Source organism: Haliotis rufescens, unplaced genomic scaffold, assembly GCF_023055435.1.
Source record: "Haliotis rufescens isolate VD_foot unplaced genomic scaffold, xgHalRufe1.0.p SCAF_1, whole genome shotgun sequence".
Taxonomy (NCBI): domain Eukaryota; kingdom Metazoa; phylum Mollusca; class Gastropoda; order Lepetellida; family Haliotidae; genus Haliotis; species Haliotis rufescens.
In genome coordinates this window covers 76,871,341-76,888,751 of record NW_025963779.1, presented here as the reverse complement: position 1 = coordinate 76,888,751, position 17,411 = coordinate 76,871,341, and the positions used below count along the sequence as shown (strand labels likewise).

The 17,411-nt window shown below is 40.8% G+C and overlaps 1 protein-coding gene across 3 annotated transcripts in view; it reads right to left on the bottom strand.

Annotated features, from left to right (window-relative positions):
- Positions 1-17,411, bottom strand: part of LOC124147843 (uncharacterized protein CG43867-like) — a 43,964-nt gene that overhangs the window by 15,405 nt on the left and 11,148 nt on the right. For 2 of the 3 annotated variants that reach the window (XM_046518637.2, XM_046518636.2), the window contains exons 3-5: positions 11,607-11,753; positions 10,681-10,863; positions 139-246 (exon numbers count right to left, since the gene is read on the bottom strand). In XM_046518637.2, coding sequence (XP_046374593.2) covers positions 139-246; positions 10,681-10,863; positions 11,607-11,753 — 438 coding nt within the window. Of the gene's footprint in view, positions 1-138; positions 247-10,680; positions 10,864-11,606; positions 11,754-13,380; positions 13,736-14,364; positions 14,588-17,411 lie in introns of those variants that run through there. The other variant, XM_046518638.2, reaches the window with a different exon arrangement.

Sequence of the window (17,411 nt, the reverse complement as noted above, 5' to 3'; positions counted from 1 at the left end):
TGTAACATCATGCACCTATAATGCACCTATGAACTCCAGCTTTGCGTATAAGATTCCTGCTGTAGACAAAGTTCTAAGAACCCTGGCTGAACACTAGTTTCTGCATCGACAGAAGGTAATGTGAGATGTGAAACCAACCTGGGTCGATGGATGTGATGTAGGCTGGCTGACAATCCAGGATGTGGAGCCCAAAATCTTGTCCGCTCTCTGAATCCTGTTTTTCTATTATGACCACTTTCTCCTGATCTGGAATGACCAACATTTATTTGTTTCAATATGCAGTTTGGACCACAATGTGTATTGGCTGTCAATAAACATGTCTGAAATTTAGATGTGGGAGACATTATTGTTAAGGTAAACAAGTTTATCACTTGAATCACAGAGATTTTTGAAAATGAATTCCTCTTCCGACTCCTGGTAAGTGGGTGAGTCAGTTCCCTCAACCATGTTAACAGTGTTGTGGAGAGTGAGTTGTGTTTAACACCACTGTGAACAGTATTCCAGTTATACCAGTGTGTGAGCTTCACGTGAGAGGGTAGAAAGTGAGAGAGTGAGTTGTGTTTAACACCTCTGTGAACAGTATTCCAGTTATACCAGTGTGTTAGCTTCACGTGAGAGGGTAGAAAGTGAGAGAGTGAGTTGTGTTTAACACCACTGTGAACAGTATTCCAGTTATACCAGTGTGTTAGCTTCATGTGAGAGGGTAGAAAGTGAGAGAGTGAGTTGTGTTTAACACCACTGTGAACAGTATTCCAGTTATACCAGTGTGTTAGCTTCATGTGAGAGGGTAGAAAGTGAGAGAGTGAGTTGTGTTTAACACCACTGTGAACAGTATTCCAGTTATACCAGTGTGTGAGCTTCACGTGAGAGGGTAGAAAGTGAGAGAGTGAGTTGTGTTTAACACCACTGTGAACAGTATTCCGGTTATACCAGTGTGTTAGCTTCATGTGAGAGGGTAGAAAGTGAGAGAGTGAGTTGTGTTTAACACCACTGTGAACAGTATTCCGGTTATACCAGTGTGTTAGCTTCATGTGAGAGGGTAGAAAGTGAGAGAGTGAGTTGTGTTTAACACCACTGTGAACAGTATTCCAGTTATACCAGTGTGTGAGCTTCACGTGAGAGGGTAGAAAGTGAGAGAGTGAGTTGTGTTTAACACCACTGTGAACAGTATTCCAGTTATACCAGTGTGTGAGCTTCACGTGAGAGGGTAGAAAGTGAGAGAGTGAGTTGTGTTTAACACCACTGTGAACAGTATTCCAGTTATACGAGTGTTAGCTTCATGTGAGAGGGTAGAAAGTGAGAGAGTGAGTTGTGTTTAACACCACTGTGAACAGTATTCCAGTTATACCAGTGTGTGAGCTTCACGTGAGAGGGTAGAAAGTGAGAGGGAGTTGTGTTTAACACCACTGTGAACAGTATTCCAGTTATACCAGTGTGTTAGCTTCACGTGAGAGGGTAGAAAGTGAGAGAGTGAGTTGTGTTTAACACCACTGTGAACAGTATTCCAGTTATACCAGTGTGTTAGCTTCACGTGAGAGGGTAGAAAGTGAGAGAGTGAGTTGTGTTTAACACCACTGTGAACAGTATTCCAGTTATACCAGTGTGTGAGCTTCACGTGAGAGGGTAGAAAGTGAGAGAGTGAGTTGTGTTTAACACCACTGTGAACAGTATTCCAGTTATACCAGTGTGTTAGCTTCATGTGAGAGGGTAGAAAGTGAGAGAGTGAGTTGTGTTTAACACCACTGTGAACAGTATTCCAGTTATACCAGTGTGTGAGCTTCACGTGAGAGGGTAGAAAGTGAGAGAGTGAGTTGTGTTTAACACCACTGTGAACAGTATTCCAGTTATACCAGTGTGTTAGCTTCATGTGAGAGGGTAGAAAGTGAGAGAGTGAGTTGTGTTTAACACCACTGTGAACAGTATTCCAGTTATACGAGTGTTAGCTTCACGTGAGAGGGTAGAAAGTGAGAGAGTGAGTTGTGTTTAACACCACTGTGAACAGTATTCCAGTTATACCAGTGTGTTAGCTTCACGTGAGAGGGTAGAAAGTGAGAGAGTGAGTTGTGTTTAACACCACTGTGAACAGTATTCCAGTTATACCAGTGTGTTAGCTTCATGTGAGAGGGTAGAAAGTCAGAGAGTGAGTTGTGTTTAACACCACTGTGAACAGTATTCCAGTTATACCAGTGTGTTAGCTTCACGTGAGAGGGTAGAAAGTGAGAGAGTGAGTTGTGTTTAACACCACTGTGAACAGTATTCCAGTTATACCAGTGTGTGAGCTTCACGTGAGAGGGTAGAAAGTGAGAGAGTGAGTTGTGTTTAACACCACTGTGAACAGTATTCCAGTTATACGAGTGTTAGCTTCATGTGAGAGGGTAGAAAGTGAGAGAGTGAGTTGTGTTTAACACCACTGTGAACAGTATTCCAGTTATACGAGTGTGAGCTTCACGTGAGAGGGTAGAAAGTGAGAGAGTGAGTTGTGTTTAACACCACTGTGAACAGTATTCCAGTTATACCAGTGTGTTAGCTTCATGTGAGAGGGTAGAAAGTGAGAGAGTGAGTTGTGTTTAACACCACTGTGAACAGTATTCCAGTTATACCAGTGTGTTAGCTTCACGTGAGAGGGTAGAAAGTGAGAGAGTGAGTTGTGTTTAACACCACTGTGAACAGTATTCCAGTTATACCAGAGTGTGAGCTTCATGTGAGAGGGTAGAAAGTGAGAGAGTGAGTTGTGTTTAACACCACTGTGAACAGTATTCCAGTTATACCAGTGTGTTAGCTTCATGTGAGAGGGTAGAAAGTGAGAGAGTGAGTTGTGTTTAACACCACTGTGAACAGTATTCCAGTTATACCAGTGTGTTAGCTTCATGTGAGAGGGTAGAAAGTGAGAGAGTGAGTTGTGTTTAACACCACTGTGAACAGTATTCCAGTTATACCAGTGTGTGAGCTTCACGTGAGAGGGTAGAAAGTGAGAGAGTGAGTTGTGTTTAACACCACTGTGAACAGTATTCCAGTTATACCAGTGTGTGAGCTTCATGTGAGAGGGTAGAAAGTGAGAGAGTGAGTTGTGTTTAACACCACTGTGAACAGTATTCCAGTTATACGAGTGTTAGCTTCATGTGAGAGGGTAGAAAGTGAGAGAGTGAGTTGTGTTTAACACCACTGTGAACAGTATTCCAGTTATACCAGTGTGTGAGCTTCACGTGAGAGGGTAGAAAGTGAGAGGGAGTTGTGTTTAACACCACTGTGAACAGTATTCCAGTTATACGAGTGTTAGCTTCATGTGAGAGGGTAGAAAGTGAGAGAGTGAGTTGTGTTTAACACCACTGTGAACAGTATTCCAGTTATACCAGTGTGTTAGCTTCATGTGAGAGGGTAGAAAGTGAGAGAGTGAGTTGTGTTTAACACCACTGTGAACAGTATTCCAGTTATACCAGTGTGTGAGCTTCACGTGAGAGGGTAGAAAGTGAGAGAGTGAGTTGTGTTTAACACCACTGTGAACAGTATTCCAGTTATACCAGTGTGTGAGCTTCACGTGAGAGGGTAGAAAGTGAGAGAGTGAGTTGTGTTTAACACCACTGTGAACAGTATTCCAGTTATACCAGTGTGTGAGCTTCACGTGAGAGGGTAGAAAGTGAGAGAGTGAGTTGTGTTTAACACCACTGTGAACAGTATTCCAGTTATACCAGTGTGTTAGCTTCACGTGAGAGGGTAGAAAGTGAGAGAGTGAGTTGTGTTTAACACCACTGTGAACAGTATTCCAGTTATACCAGTGTGTTAGCTTCATGTGAGAGGGTAGAAAGAGAGAGTGAGTTGTGTTTAACACCACTGTGAACAGTATTCCAGTTATACCAGTGTGTGAGCTTCACGTGAGAGGGTAGAAAGTGAGAGAGTGAGTTGTGTTTAACACCACTGTGAACAGTATTCCAGTTATACCAGTGTGTTAGCTTCACGTGAGAGGGTAGAAAGTGAGAGAGTGAGTTGTGTTTAACACCACTGTGAACAGTATTCCAGTTATACCAGTGTGTTAGCTTCATGTGAGAGGGTAGAAAGAGAGAGTGAGTTGTGTTTAACACCACTGTGAACAGTATTCCAGTTATACCAGTGTGTGAGCTTCACGTGAGAGGGTAGAAAGTGAGAGAGTGAGTTGTGTTTAACACCACTGTGAACAGTATTCCAGTTATACCAGTGTGTGAGCTTCACGTGAGAGGGTAGAAAGTGAGAGAGTGAGTTGTGTTTAACACCACTGTGAACAGTATTCCAGTTATACCAGTGTGTGAGCTTCACGTGAGAGGGTAGAAAGTGAGAGAGTGAGTTGTGTTTAACACCACTGTGAACAGTATTCCAGTTATACCAGTGTGTGAGCTTCACGTGAGAGGGTAGAAAGTGAGAGAGTGAGTTGTGTTTAACACCACTGTGAACAGTATTCCAGTTATACCAGTGTGTGAGCTTCATGTGAGAGGGTAGAAAGTGAGAGAGTGAGTTGTGTTTAACACCACTGTGAACAGTATTCCAGTTATACCAGTGTGTTAGCTTCATGTGAGAGGGTAGAAAGTGAGAGAGTGAGTTGTGTTTAACACCACTGTGAACAGTATTCCAGTTATACCAGTGTGTGAGCTTCATGTGAGAGGGTAGAAAGTGAGAGAGTGAGTTGTGTTTAACACCACTGTGAACAGTATTCCAGTTATACCAGTGTGTGAGCTTCATGTGAGAGGGTAGAAAGTGAGAGAGTGAGTTGTGTTTAACACCACTGTGAACAGTATTCCAGTTATACCAGTGTGTTAGCTTCATGTGAGAGGGTAGAAAGTGAGAGAGTGAGTTGTGTTTAACACCACTGTGAACAGTATTCCAGTTATACCAGTGTGTGAGCTTCACGTGAGAGGGTAGAAAGTGAGAGAGTGAGTTGTGTTTAACACCACTGTGAACAGTATTCCAGTTATACCAGTGTGTGAGCTTCATGTGAGAGGGTAGAAAGTGAGAGAGTGAGTTGTGTTTAACACCACTGTGAACAGTATTCCAGTTATACCAGTGTGTTAGCTTCATGTGAGAGGGTAGAAAGTGAGAGAGTGAGTTGTGTTTAACACCACTGTGAACAGTATTCCAGTTATACGAGTGTGTTAGCTTCATGTGAGAGGGTAGAAAGTGAGAGAGTGAGTTGTGTTTAACACCACTGTGAACAGTATTCCAGTTATACCAGTGTGTGAGCTTCATGTGAGAGGGTAGAAAGTGAGAGAGTGAGTTGTGTTTAACACCACTGTGAACAGTATTCCAGTTATACCAGTGTGTGAGCTTCACGTGAGAGGGTAGAAAGTGAGAGAGTGAGTTGTGTTTAACACCACTGTGAACAGTATTCCAGTTATACCAGTGTGTGAGCTTCACGTGAGAGGGTAGAAAGTGAGAGAGTGAGTTGTGTTTAACACCACTGTGAACAGTATTCCAGTTATACCAGTGTGTGAGCTTCATGTGAGAGGGTAGAAAGTGAGAGAGTGAGTTGTGTTTAACACCACTGTGAACAGTATTCCAGTTATACCAGTGTGTTAGCTTCATGTGAGAGGGTAGAAAGTGAGAGAGTGAGTTGTGTTTAACACCACTGTGAACAGTATTCCAGTTATACCAGTGTGTTAGCTTCATGTGAGAGGGTAGAAAGTGAGAGAGTGAGTTGTGTTTAACACCACTGTGAACAGTATTCCAGTTATACCAGTGTGTTAGCTTCATGTGAGAGGGTAGAAAGTGAGAGAGTGAGTTGTGTTTAACACCACTGTGAACAGTATTCCAGTTATACCAGTGTGTGAGCTTCACGTGAGAGGGTAGACAGTGAGAGAGTGAGTTGTGTTTAACACCACTGTGAACAGTATTCCAGTTATACCAGTGTGTGAGCTTCACGTGAGAGGGTAGAAAGTGAGAGAGTGAGTTGTGTTTAACACCACTGTGAACAGTATTCCAGTTATACCAGTGTGTGAGCTTCACGTGAGAGGGTAGAAAGTGAGAGAGTGAGTTGTGTTTAACACCACTGTGAACAGTATTCCAGTTATACCAGTGTGTGAGCTTCACGTGAGAGGGTAGAAAGTGAGAGAGTGAGTTGTGTTTAACACCACTGTGAACAGTATTCCAGTTATACCAGTGTGTGAGCTTCACGTGAGAGGGTAGAAAGTGAGAGAGTGAGTTGTGTTTAACACCACTGTGAACAGTATTCCGGTTATACCAGTGTGTTAGCTTCATGTGAGAGGGTAGAAAGTGAGAGAGTGAGTTGTGTTTAACACCACTGTGAACAGTATTCCAGTTATACCAGTGTGTGAGCTTCACGTGAGAGGGTAGAAAGTGAGAGAGTGAGTTGTGTTTAACACCACTGTGAACAGTATTCCAGTTATACCAGTGTGTGAGCTTCACGTGAGAGGGTAGAAAGTGAGAGAGTGAGTTGTGTTTAACACCACTGTGAACAGTATTCCAGTTATACGAGTGTGTTAGCTTCATGTGAGAGGGTAGAAAGTGAGAGAGTGAGTTGTGTTTAACACCACTGTGAACAGTATTCCAGTTATACCAGTGTGTGAGCTTCACGTGAGAGGGTAGAAAGTGAGAGAGTGAGTTGTGTTTAACACCACTGTGAACAGTATTCCAGTTATACGAGTGTGTTAGCTTCATGTGAGAGGGTAGAAAGTGAGAGAGTGAGTTGTGTTTAACACCACTGTGAACAGTATTCCAGTTATACCAGTGTGTGAGCTTCATGTGAGAGGGTAGAAAGTGAGAGAGTGAGTTGTGTTTAACACCACTGTGAACAGTATTCCAGTTATACCAGTGTGTGAGCTTCACGTGAGAGGGTAGAAAGTGAGAGAGTGAGTTGTGTTTAACACCACTGTGAACAGTATTCCAGTTATACCAGTGTGTTAGCTTCATGTGAGAGGGTAGAAAGTGAGAGAGTGAGTTGTGTTTAACACCACTGTGAACAGTATTCCAGTTATACCAGTGTGTGAGCTTCACGTGAGAGGGTAGAAAGTGAGAGAGTGAGTTGTGTTTAACACCACTGTGAACAGTATTCCAGTTATACCAGTGTGTTAGCTTCATGTGAGAGGGTAGAAAGTGAGAGAATGAGTTGTGTTTAACACCACTGTGAACAGTATTCTAGTTATACCAGTGTGTGAGCTTCACGTGAGAGGGTAGAAAGTGAGAGAGTGAGCTGTGTTTAACACCACTGTGAACAGTATTCCAGTTATACCAGTGTGTGAGCTTCACGTGAGAGGGTAGAAAGTGAGAGAGTGAGTAAGGTTTTACGATCCTTTTAGCAATATTCCAGCAATATCATGGCAGGGACACTGGAAAATGGGCTTCACACATTGAACCCATGTGGGGAATTGAACCAACGACATGACGAGCCAACACTTTAACCACTAGGCTACCCCATCGCCCCTTGAGCCCAAAGTGAGGCAGGTCTCAGATGCAGGACTATTCGACGTTGAGGCCTAATGTGAACATATTGTCACAGTGTCTGATGCAGGACTATACAGGGTTGAGGTCTAATGTGAACATGTTTTCACAGTGTCGGATGCAGGACTATACGAGGTTGAGGCCTAATGTGAACATATTGTCACAGTGTCTGATGCAGGACTATACAGGGTTGAGGCCTAATATGAACATGTTGTCACAGTGTCGGATGCAGGACTATATGAGGTTGAGGCCTAATATGAACATGTTGTCACAGTGTCTGATGCAGGACTATACAGGGTTGAGGCCTAATATGAACATGTTGTCACAGTGTCGGATGCAGGACTATACAAGGTTGAGGCCCAATGTGAACATATTGTCACAGTGTCTGATGCAGGACTATACAGGGTTGAGGCCTAATATGAACATGTTGTCACAGCGTCAGTGCAGGACTATATGAGGTTGAGGCCTAATATGAACATGTTGTCACAGTGTCTGATGCAGGACTATACAGGGTTGAGGCCTAATATGAACATGTTGTCACAGTGTCGGATGCAGGACTATACAAGGTTGAGGCCTAATATGAAAATGTTGTCACAGTGTCGGATGCAGGACTATATAGGGTTGAGGCCTAATATGAACATGTTGTCACAGTGTCTGATGCAGGACTATACAGGGTTGAGGCCTAATATGAACATGTTGTCACAGTGTCTGATGCAGGACTATACAGGGTTGAGGCCTAATATGAACATGTTGTCACAGTGTCGGATGCAGGACTATACAAGGTTGAGGCCTAATATGAACATGTTGTCACAGTGTCTGATGCAGGACTATACAGGGTTGAGGCCTAATGTTGTCACAGTGTCGGATGCAGGACTATACCAGGTTGAGGTCTAATGATGTCACAGTGTCTGATGCAGGACTATACAAGGTTGAGGCCTAATGTTGTCACAGTGTCTGATGCAGGACTATACTAGGTTGAGGTCTAATGTTGTCACAGTGTCTGATGCAGGACTATACCAGGTTGAGGTCTAATGATGTCACAGTGTCTGATGCAGGACTATACAAGGTTGAGGCCTAATGTTGTCACAGTGTCTGATGCAGGACTATATAGGGTTGAGGCCTAATATGAACATGTTGTCACAGTGTCGGATGCAGGACTATACGAAGTTGAGGCCTAATGTGAACATGTTGTCACAGTGTTGGATGCAGGACCTGTGCCATGTTTTTCATGATGTTTAAACTAAATGAAACATACAGCTGGCAAGAGGTTCACAATGCAGAAGGCAGATTTGAGAATAGTGCACAATATGTTGACATCTGATCTGAACAACTGCAAATACACACAGCTTCCTGCACTAACACTACAAGTGAAACCAGGACAGATACCCCAGGTACACAACAGTTCACGAGCACCATTGTTCAACTAGGAGTAGGAGAAAGGATAAATGATTTCTGCCGTATTATTTGATAAACTGAACTTCTAAAACAAAAATCAATATTTTCCTTGTAATATTTCATTTGGTTGCCTGACAAAGTTGAATAAATATTTTATCCTTGTCTACATCACTCATGCATACCTGCTATGTCTGGCCACTCAACAAGATAACACAATATATTTGACAAGATTCGCAAAATGTGTGCACTCTGAGTGGAAATAACAAGGTAGAGAGTTTTAATGAACACCAGGAGGAATAACAGGCATATCAAACTGTACGTTCCACACCAAGCATATCACTGATCTGAACAGCATAAGAATAAACAGTGAAACTTTTATAAATCTAAACCAATAAATTTATATCCATATCTTTGTCCTGTGTCCTGGATCTTCAGAAAGTGCAGCTTCAGCTTCTTGGAATAGGAGGCTAGCATTGTTTGGTTTGGCGATTCATGTTCAGTAATCATGTGATATTGTTGAAAATATATCACTAAATGGCTTAGCCATAGTGTTGTATGTTAACATTGTCCCCAATCACCTTACAAATTCCTGAATGTCTGAATGTTGAGGATGCTTCCTGACAATGACTGAGTGATACAGTGGACTTGGTTCAACATCACTTCAGTTAAATCAAGACTTGACAGCATAATAGGGATGGAAGGCCAAAATAATGTTTGTTTGTTTGTTGTTTGACGCCACACTCAACTATATTCCAGCTATATGAAAGCGGTCTGTAAATAATCGAGTCTGGACCAGAAAATTGAGTGATCATGAGCATCGATCCACGCAATTGAGATACGCTGACATGCATCAACCAAGTCAGCGAGCCTTATCACCTGATCCCGTTAGTTGCCTCTTACGACAGGCACAGTAGCCTTTTAAGGCAAGCATGGGTTGCTGAAGACCTATTCAACCCCGTATCTTCACGGGTCGCCAAAATAATGTAACTTGTAGACATTTACAGGTTTCAAAGAAAACAATTTAAATCAAGGTGCCAATTGGCTCCTTAACATTATTTTAAGGAGCCGACATTGAATTTCAAGGAGCCAAGGTATAATGTAGGGAGCCAAATGTTACATTTGCATCTGGAATGTGTTATTTGACTTCACAAAGTAATAAAACAAGTATAAGCTTAGTTTTATTTTATTTGCCGCCATTTTTACAGATGATATCCAATGTGAAACGTTACGATTCGCTAACATAATATATGTTTCTGGTGAGATCTAAAACTTGCTATATTTTTAACTCGACTTCTGTGTATTGTTTAATACTATCACGTTAATATTCATGATCAAAACAAAGTCCCCTAGTCAATTATAGGCAAGGCGCCAATAGGCGACTGACACAAATATATCGGTCACAAAATGCAAAAGTGAGTCGCGATCGCAAGATTGATGTCTGGTTTACCTCTTTGGTGAAACCCACAAACATAGGGCCTTTGATGACAAACCTAGGATTATACATGTATACTCATAATATGTCAAATTAGGGGATTCAAACGCATGATCTGTTTGGTAGTAAGGCAGCAGGAATTGGAAACTCTAAAAAATAGTTTGTTATGGCCTAATAACTGTGAGCTTTTTATACTCCAAAATGAAGTACTTACTGAACGTATCACGCTCCAGAATAAAAGCAAATCTGTCTGAATGTGATACTCATACATCATAATACTGTGATGACAAAATGGATGAAATTATTTTTTCAGAAGAATTTATTGTGGACTGAAATTTTGCTTTCCATGGTCTCAAAATAATGTCCACTAGGTTTTCTTCAAGGAAATCCAAGTATCACTATTGTGTCTAAGAAAGATGTACAATACTACCCACCATAGAAGCGGTGAGACAAGCGGTGGTATTCCTGCTGGCTGTCGTCACGCTGGATCAGGCACTTTCTCCGCGACGTGTACTGGCGCTTGAACTCCGACTCTGACAAGGTCGTTGTCGAGGAGTCCGACCTCTTGTGTGACCTCACCAATGGTGGAGACCCATGGCTCTCAGTGAAGACATCATCTGAACAACACAATCAACCTTTCAGCAACATTGCTTGTACATCATCAGCTAGACAATATGGATGACTCAGATACGAGGTACCAATTCCAAGTTTCCATTCTAGTTCCCGTACAGTTACAGTTCGACTGCAGGACTGACAACAGAGCTACGCCCTTTAATCTGTGACACTAGGAGCTCATTATGCGGGTGAATCAAAAATGCAGACTTTGGAAAGAAATCAAAATGAAATTGTTCAAAATGTGAAACCATTCAATAATATGTTAAACAGGAAAGAAATAAAACAGTAATTCTATTTCATTGCAGAATTGTTTATATATTGCTTAAAAAATTAAAACTCTGTGTTATTGAAAAACAAGTAACTGTTTTGGCATCGTGCTATGCTTGTCGGGGATATAGCACCAGCAGATTATGATATTTCGGCACTGACAGACTGTTTCAAACTGTGAATTCAGTGTCTTTTTATAACTATGTCATGGTGAATAACATCAAATGTCTATATTAATGATAACAGTTTCAAAAACATAACTGCAAAAGATTGTCAATAATATTTAACTAGGATAATGAATACTGGTTTGCACATTTTTAAACCGGTTAGGACTTTTATCCGAGCATAACTGGTCATCGGAGTTATCATGACAATTCAAGTCATATATCACATGATGGTTAGGCCCTAAATTGTTCTCGCCTGATCATGAGCGGATGACTGCATTAATGTTATGTAACCATGGTAACTTTGTACTGACCTGACGCACTGGCTGACCTGCCATCAACCACCCCTTTCACCAACTTCTTCCGCGGGGCAGGCAATGTTGCAAACTTCATGTCACCCATCTCTTCATCTTCATCAATTCGTATCCACTTGGAGTTGCGGAAACTTTCAGCATAGATTCCTGACAATAGATATTAGCTTTCTCATTACGACTACAACCAGTAAACATGGTCATGTTACGTTATTATGATTATCAAGGAACAGCAGAATTCTAGTCCAACCATGATCCAGCAAAACATTATTCTCGCATTTCCTGAAGAAAAAGAAATTAGACAAATACATAGATCAGTTATAGGATGATCACATTTATAAAATGTATTCAAATACAAAATATATTTTTCAAGTAAACCATCAAGGACTCAACAGGATCAAATCCATCTTCCCGAGTCAAGGGAGTTGACTGACTGTAAAAGTCCAGTTTCCATCCTTGCTGAAATTCCAGCTCGTTTGGCAAGGGTGGAAACTGGACTTATAAAATTAACTCTCCACGAAAAGCACACTTGTTGGTCATGGAACCGAATATGACTTTCTACTCAAGTGCAAAGTATATATGAACGACCATTGAGTTGGTGGGATTTTATTTAATTCTCATCCCATGTTGCCATGGCAGCCGTCTCGGACAACAGCCACAGTGACGACAACGGCAGCAACATAAAACTGGATATTGAACCGGAAATGAACCCTGAACTGAACCATCCGCTGTCTTTATACAGCACTGGCATCATGAATGCTCTCGTCTGACACTCACTGAGGTCTGAACCCTGAACTGAACCGTCTGCTGTCCCTATACAGTACTGGCATCATGAATGCTCTCATCTGACACTCACTGAGATCTGCAGCTTGACAAATAATTAAACAATAAACAAGCTTCGAGGAGCTACAGATCATATGTCCTGAGTGAATGAATGGTGTTAATCCCCAGCCAGTGGCGATCGAGGGACAACATTCGTTCACGATGGACAGATAATCCATAATCCCAAGTCTTGAGTAAGTTATTCTACATATTACTCATTGACATTTTGAGCATGTTGAGAGGGAAAATAAAGAAAAAATATAAAGTGTCAACCCTAAAGAAAAACTTCACCAAAGCAGCCTATTGTTCAGATGGCATAACATAATCAGTGTGATGTCATGTACAATGGATGACATCATATCATTTTTGTCCCAACAATGAAGCACTATGCCGTCATATGACTTCAATTGACCAATCAGCATACTGAATCGCTAAAAGGCATATGTGCAAATATCAGAAAGTTATTCCATACAAATATTCAACCCTTATGGTAATATGTATCGAAATGCTATTGATTTTGTATTAAGGTGTCATGCAACATTTCTTGTCAATCCAGACAGGCACGTTTACGTTACATCTCGATCTGTGAAGATCCGGCTTAGAACAGGTCTTCAGCAACCCTGATGATGCTTGCCATAAAAGGCGACTATGCTTGTCGTAAGAGGCGACTAACAGGATCGGGTGGTCAGGCTCGCTGACTAGGTTGATGCATGTCATCGTATCCTATTTGCTTAGATTGATGCTCATGATGTCAATCACTGGTATGTCTGGTCCAGACTTGATTATTTACAGACCGCCGTCATATAACTTGAATATTTCTGAGTGTGGCCTTAAACAACAAACAAACAAACAAACAAACATTGCACCTAGAATCATGTGAAACAGTGCACAACTTCTACAAAAAACTAAAAATATTTACTGGGTGCAGAAAGGAAATTATTAACTGTAAACATACGGAATGAAACTGTCATAAATGTGGTGGCTCGTGGTCCAGTGTACAGTGCACAGGTCACAAATCAGATGAAGCAACGCTGGTCGCGGAGAGTCCTTGGATTGGGTACTGTGTTTGGCAGCTTGGCTTCTGAGAGTTTCAGAGGTTTCAGTCCTGCCCCACACTGAAGCACATGCAGAACATTTGTCTCCTTGGACAAGTCACTTTGTTTGAAATATGCCCCTGTCACCCAACAGTGAATGTGAACCGGTAGGATGAGATGGTAATGTGAATGTTAACCTTCTCACGCCTCACTGGCACTTTGGGTTGTATACTCCCCAGGGAGCTGAGAATGAAAACTGATCCACTGGTCCATTGACTGAAGTAATAATGTACGTCTTTGAGCATGTTTTAGGCATGTTAGGCTGTGAATTTCCTTGAAAAATCGAGTGCAAATTGATCAACTGACCTGGGTATTAATAATGCAGTGCTTTGAGCAAACATTGCACATGAAGTTATGCTCTTTACAAGCAGACTATCATCATCATCATCATCATCATCATCATCGTGACAAAAATTATGTACTATCAATATTTCTTTAATACCTCAAAAACAATTGTAAAAACATTTATCTCTTACAAATTGTTAGACACAAAAGTCATCAAATTGTTTTAGATAGCTCTATAAAATGTTGACTAATGGGGTTTGACAACAGCAATACTTTTCAGAAGCACTATCCTTCTGCTCAAACAACAGCAAGACAGGAATTACATCACATTGCATGAAATGAGATTATCAGCTAATGGCTGATGTCATATGCTTACATCACAAACAAACTGCTTGTTTTCAAGCCAAATGCAGTGAAAAATCAACCAAGCAAAGTTGTCCGTCAAATTTTAATCACAAATTCATGAAATACGATTTTATCCCAGTACATACAAGAGACCTGAAGCCACTGTACAATTACTTGACACAAACCAACTGAGTCTCTGACAACTGAGAACTTACCCGTCTGCCAAGCTGAACATACAGACACAATTGGACACAACTCGATCAACTAATAAAGACACAATCGAAGACAAATCCAGGATAATTTTACCATGACCCCGGTTACAAAGGAATAATCCACCACATTACAACTTCACAAAGCACACTATGAAGGAGGAACAAAACAGATGATTACTAACGTACGTGCCGAAATCTGAAATGTATGAACGTTTGTTATCACTTTCTAAATGATTGTGCTGGACTTTCAAATAATGCTTTTAAGGAAAACTCTATAAATGCATATCTCCATACCCTTTGTACTTTCAACAAGGAAATAGGGAGGTATTTCATGGCAATAAACTGTTAAAGCAATATGAATATCATACTCAGCTTGCTTGCATTCTTAATCTGCTAATTGGAACGTAATTCCATTGAGTTAGATCAACAGTACACCCACCATACATGTGCCCTGACAAATCACATATTTTTAGGTATACTTTATTGAAATCAATCCTTATGATGATGATGATGAAAGGTGACTTTCATTCTCAGCTCCCTGGGAAGTAAACAACATAAGCATGATAAGCTGCCTGTGAGGCGTTAGAAGGTTATCATCTCATCCTAGCGGGTACCCATTCACTGCTTGGTGAATAGAAGCACATTTCGAAGTCACTTGCCTTAGGAAACACCACCTGTGCTACATGTAGTTCAGTGTGGGCAAAACCCCTAGAAACCCTTAGGAACCCCTAGAAACCCTTAGAAACCACGCTAAATCTAACATTTGAAACCTCATGCTGAGCAATCAGTTTCAAATTCAATTTAGCGTGGTTAAATCTACAGGTAACCAGGCTCTACATTGAAAACACAGTATGTTTTTCACCTAAATGAACATCCAAGCCGTTTAGTATCGACTTGATCCATGTTGAGGCTGACAGTGACAGTCTGCAGCAATCTATGAATTTACCTTAGTATCTATTTGACTCATGATCGGCCAATTGATCAATGATGACGGACTAACTGCTGTAATCGACCACTTCGGAAACCTTACCCGTCAAGTTTGTCATGTCGGCCACTTTGACGTCTTGTTCTTGGCGTAAATGTATTACAACGCGCTGGCACTGTGGCTGACTTACTGAGGTAGTTCTTAACAGACCTTTCTCTTCTAATGATGATATTATTTAAATTTATCATCCAAAACTGGCTCCCACAGGAGGTATGGCTTGGATGAGATCAAGCGATATCTACACTATCTACACTGTAGATATCGCTGCAATGAAATTACATCACAATGCTTTGCAGACCTTTGAAGACACTTCTAATTACTGTCTACAAATTGAAAAAGTTGGAAGAATGATGTTTGATGATAAATAAAATCTCACCCTCGTGTCTTTTGATATCACATATATCAACACTCGATAAAAGTGGCAAAAATCCTCGGCAAGCCTCGGAATTTTTCCACACTTTTATCAACTTGTGTTGATATATTTGATATCAAAAGACACTCGGTTGAGATTCTCTATATATGTGCTGGAACAAAACTGCCAAGGATACAATGTATACTTTTATTCACATTGTTTAGGAAAGGATTTAAATCATGACATTCACATGTTCTACACTGTTCATCCAACCTTAAAGCAAGTAAAACAAAAAGACCCAAACTAAAATTTCAAAGAAATTCCCTTTCACACTCAGAACATATTTTAGTATAAATCAGATAACTAGCTAGTTTTTCTAATTCTCAAAGGATAAAAAGTTACAACAAAGATGCCAATCATACCAATAGAACACTTAAACTAATGAAATGAGCTGATTGGCAATGGTTTTGAAGGGAGGTAAGGACAAAATCATTTTTTTACAATTTGCAACAGAAAATCCAGTGATTGACATCATGAAGGATTGATCCACAAAATTGGGATACGATGACATGCATCAACCAAGTCAGCAAGTCTGACCACCTGATCCCGTAAGTCGCCTCTTACGACAAGCTTAGTCGCCTCTTACAGCAAGCATGGGTTGCTAAAGACCTATTCTACCCCGGATCTTCACAGTCACAAAGTGACCATGAGCTGAAATAGTGTAATTGTTCATGGTTGAAGCTTGTACCGAAAAGGGATGAAACGGTCATGATAATCAGGCATTAACTAGCAGACTGAAGGCAATGTTAACAGTTATTTATATGTTACCAACTTGCAGACATTTACAATGAGAACTGAACATGTGTACATATTTCAATGATGTAAATGTTAAGTTCTACTTACAAACAGTGGGTGTCAGAAAAGACATATAATAATATCCATACAACACTAAATTATTATAAGTAATAAATAAATAAAAAAGTACAGTCTACTATTTACACATAAAGCAAGCCCCAAACTCAACACATATCAGATGAAAATCGCTGCTTACTACGTACACAATATCTTACATGTCTTAAGAAGAATAAGTCTATATTTAGCCCTGCTAAGTGTGTAATATTATCCTTATCGTATAGTGACTTACACCAGGGAATATGGTAGTCATGACAACACTGCAAGTACTTACACAGAGTACCAGGACACACCCATGTAGTTCTTAACACAAAGGGACAAACAGGATGTGAAGAGTTGCTATACTCATTTGAGCTTATCAGGGGTGTATTTTGTCTGCATACTATTAGATGTACATACAAATTGTCATCAATTGTTTGGAATTGTATGGTATTCAGTGCACCAGGTTATTAAAGGTTTAACGAAGCAATGAGGAAGTAGCAGCGTTAGAAATTGGCCTGTAGTCCCTTAGTCCTTGCCGAACTGTCCAATAGTTAGGGTATCATAAGGGCTAGTAGAAATTTGCCATTTTTAGGGGTTTTGCTATATGTTATCATTATAAGACTAGTGGACTGAAACTGTTAGTTTCTACCCCTGAAGTAGTTGGCTTTTCTTCATTCAGGTTGGATTTGTTTGTGAGTGAGTGAGTGAGTGAGTGAGTGTGAGTGAGTGAGTGAGTGAGTGAGTGAGTGAGTGAGTGAGTGAGTGAGTGAGTGAGTGAGTGAGTGAGTGAGGGGAATCGAACCCGGGTCTTCGGCGACG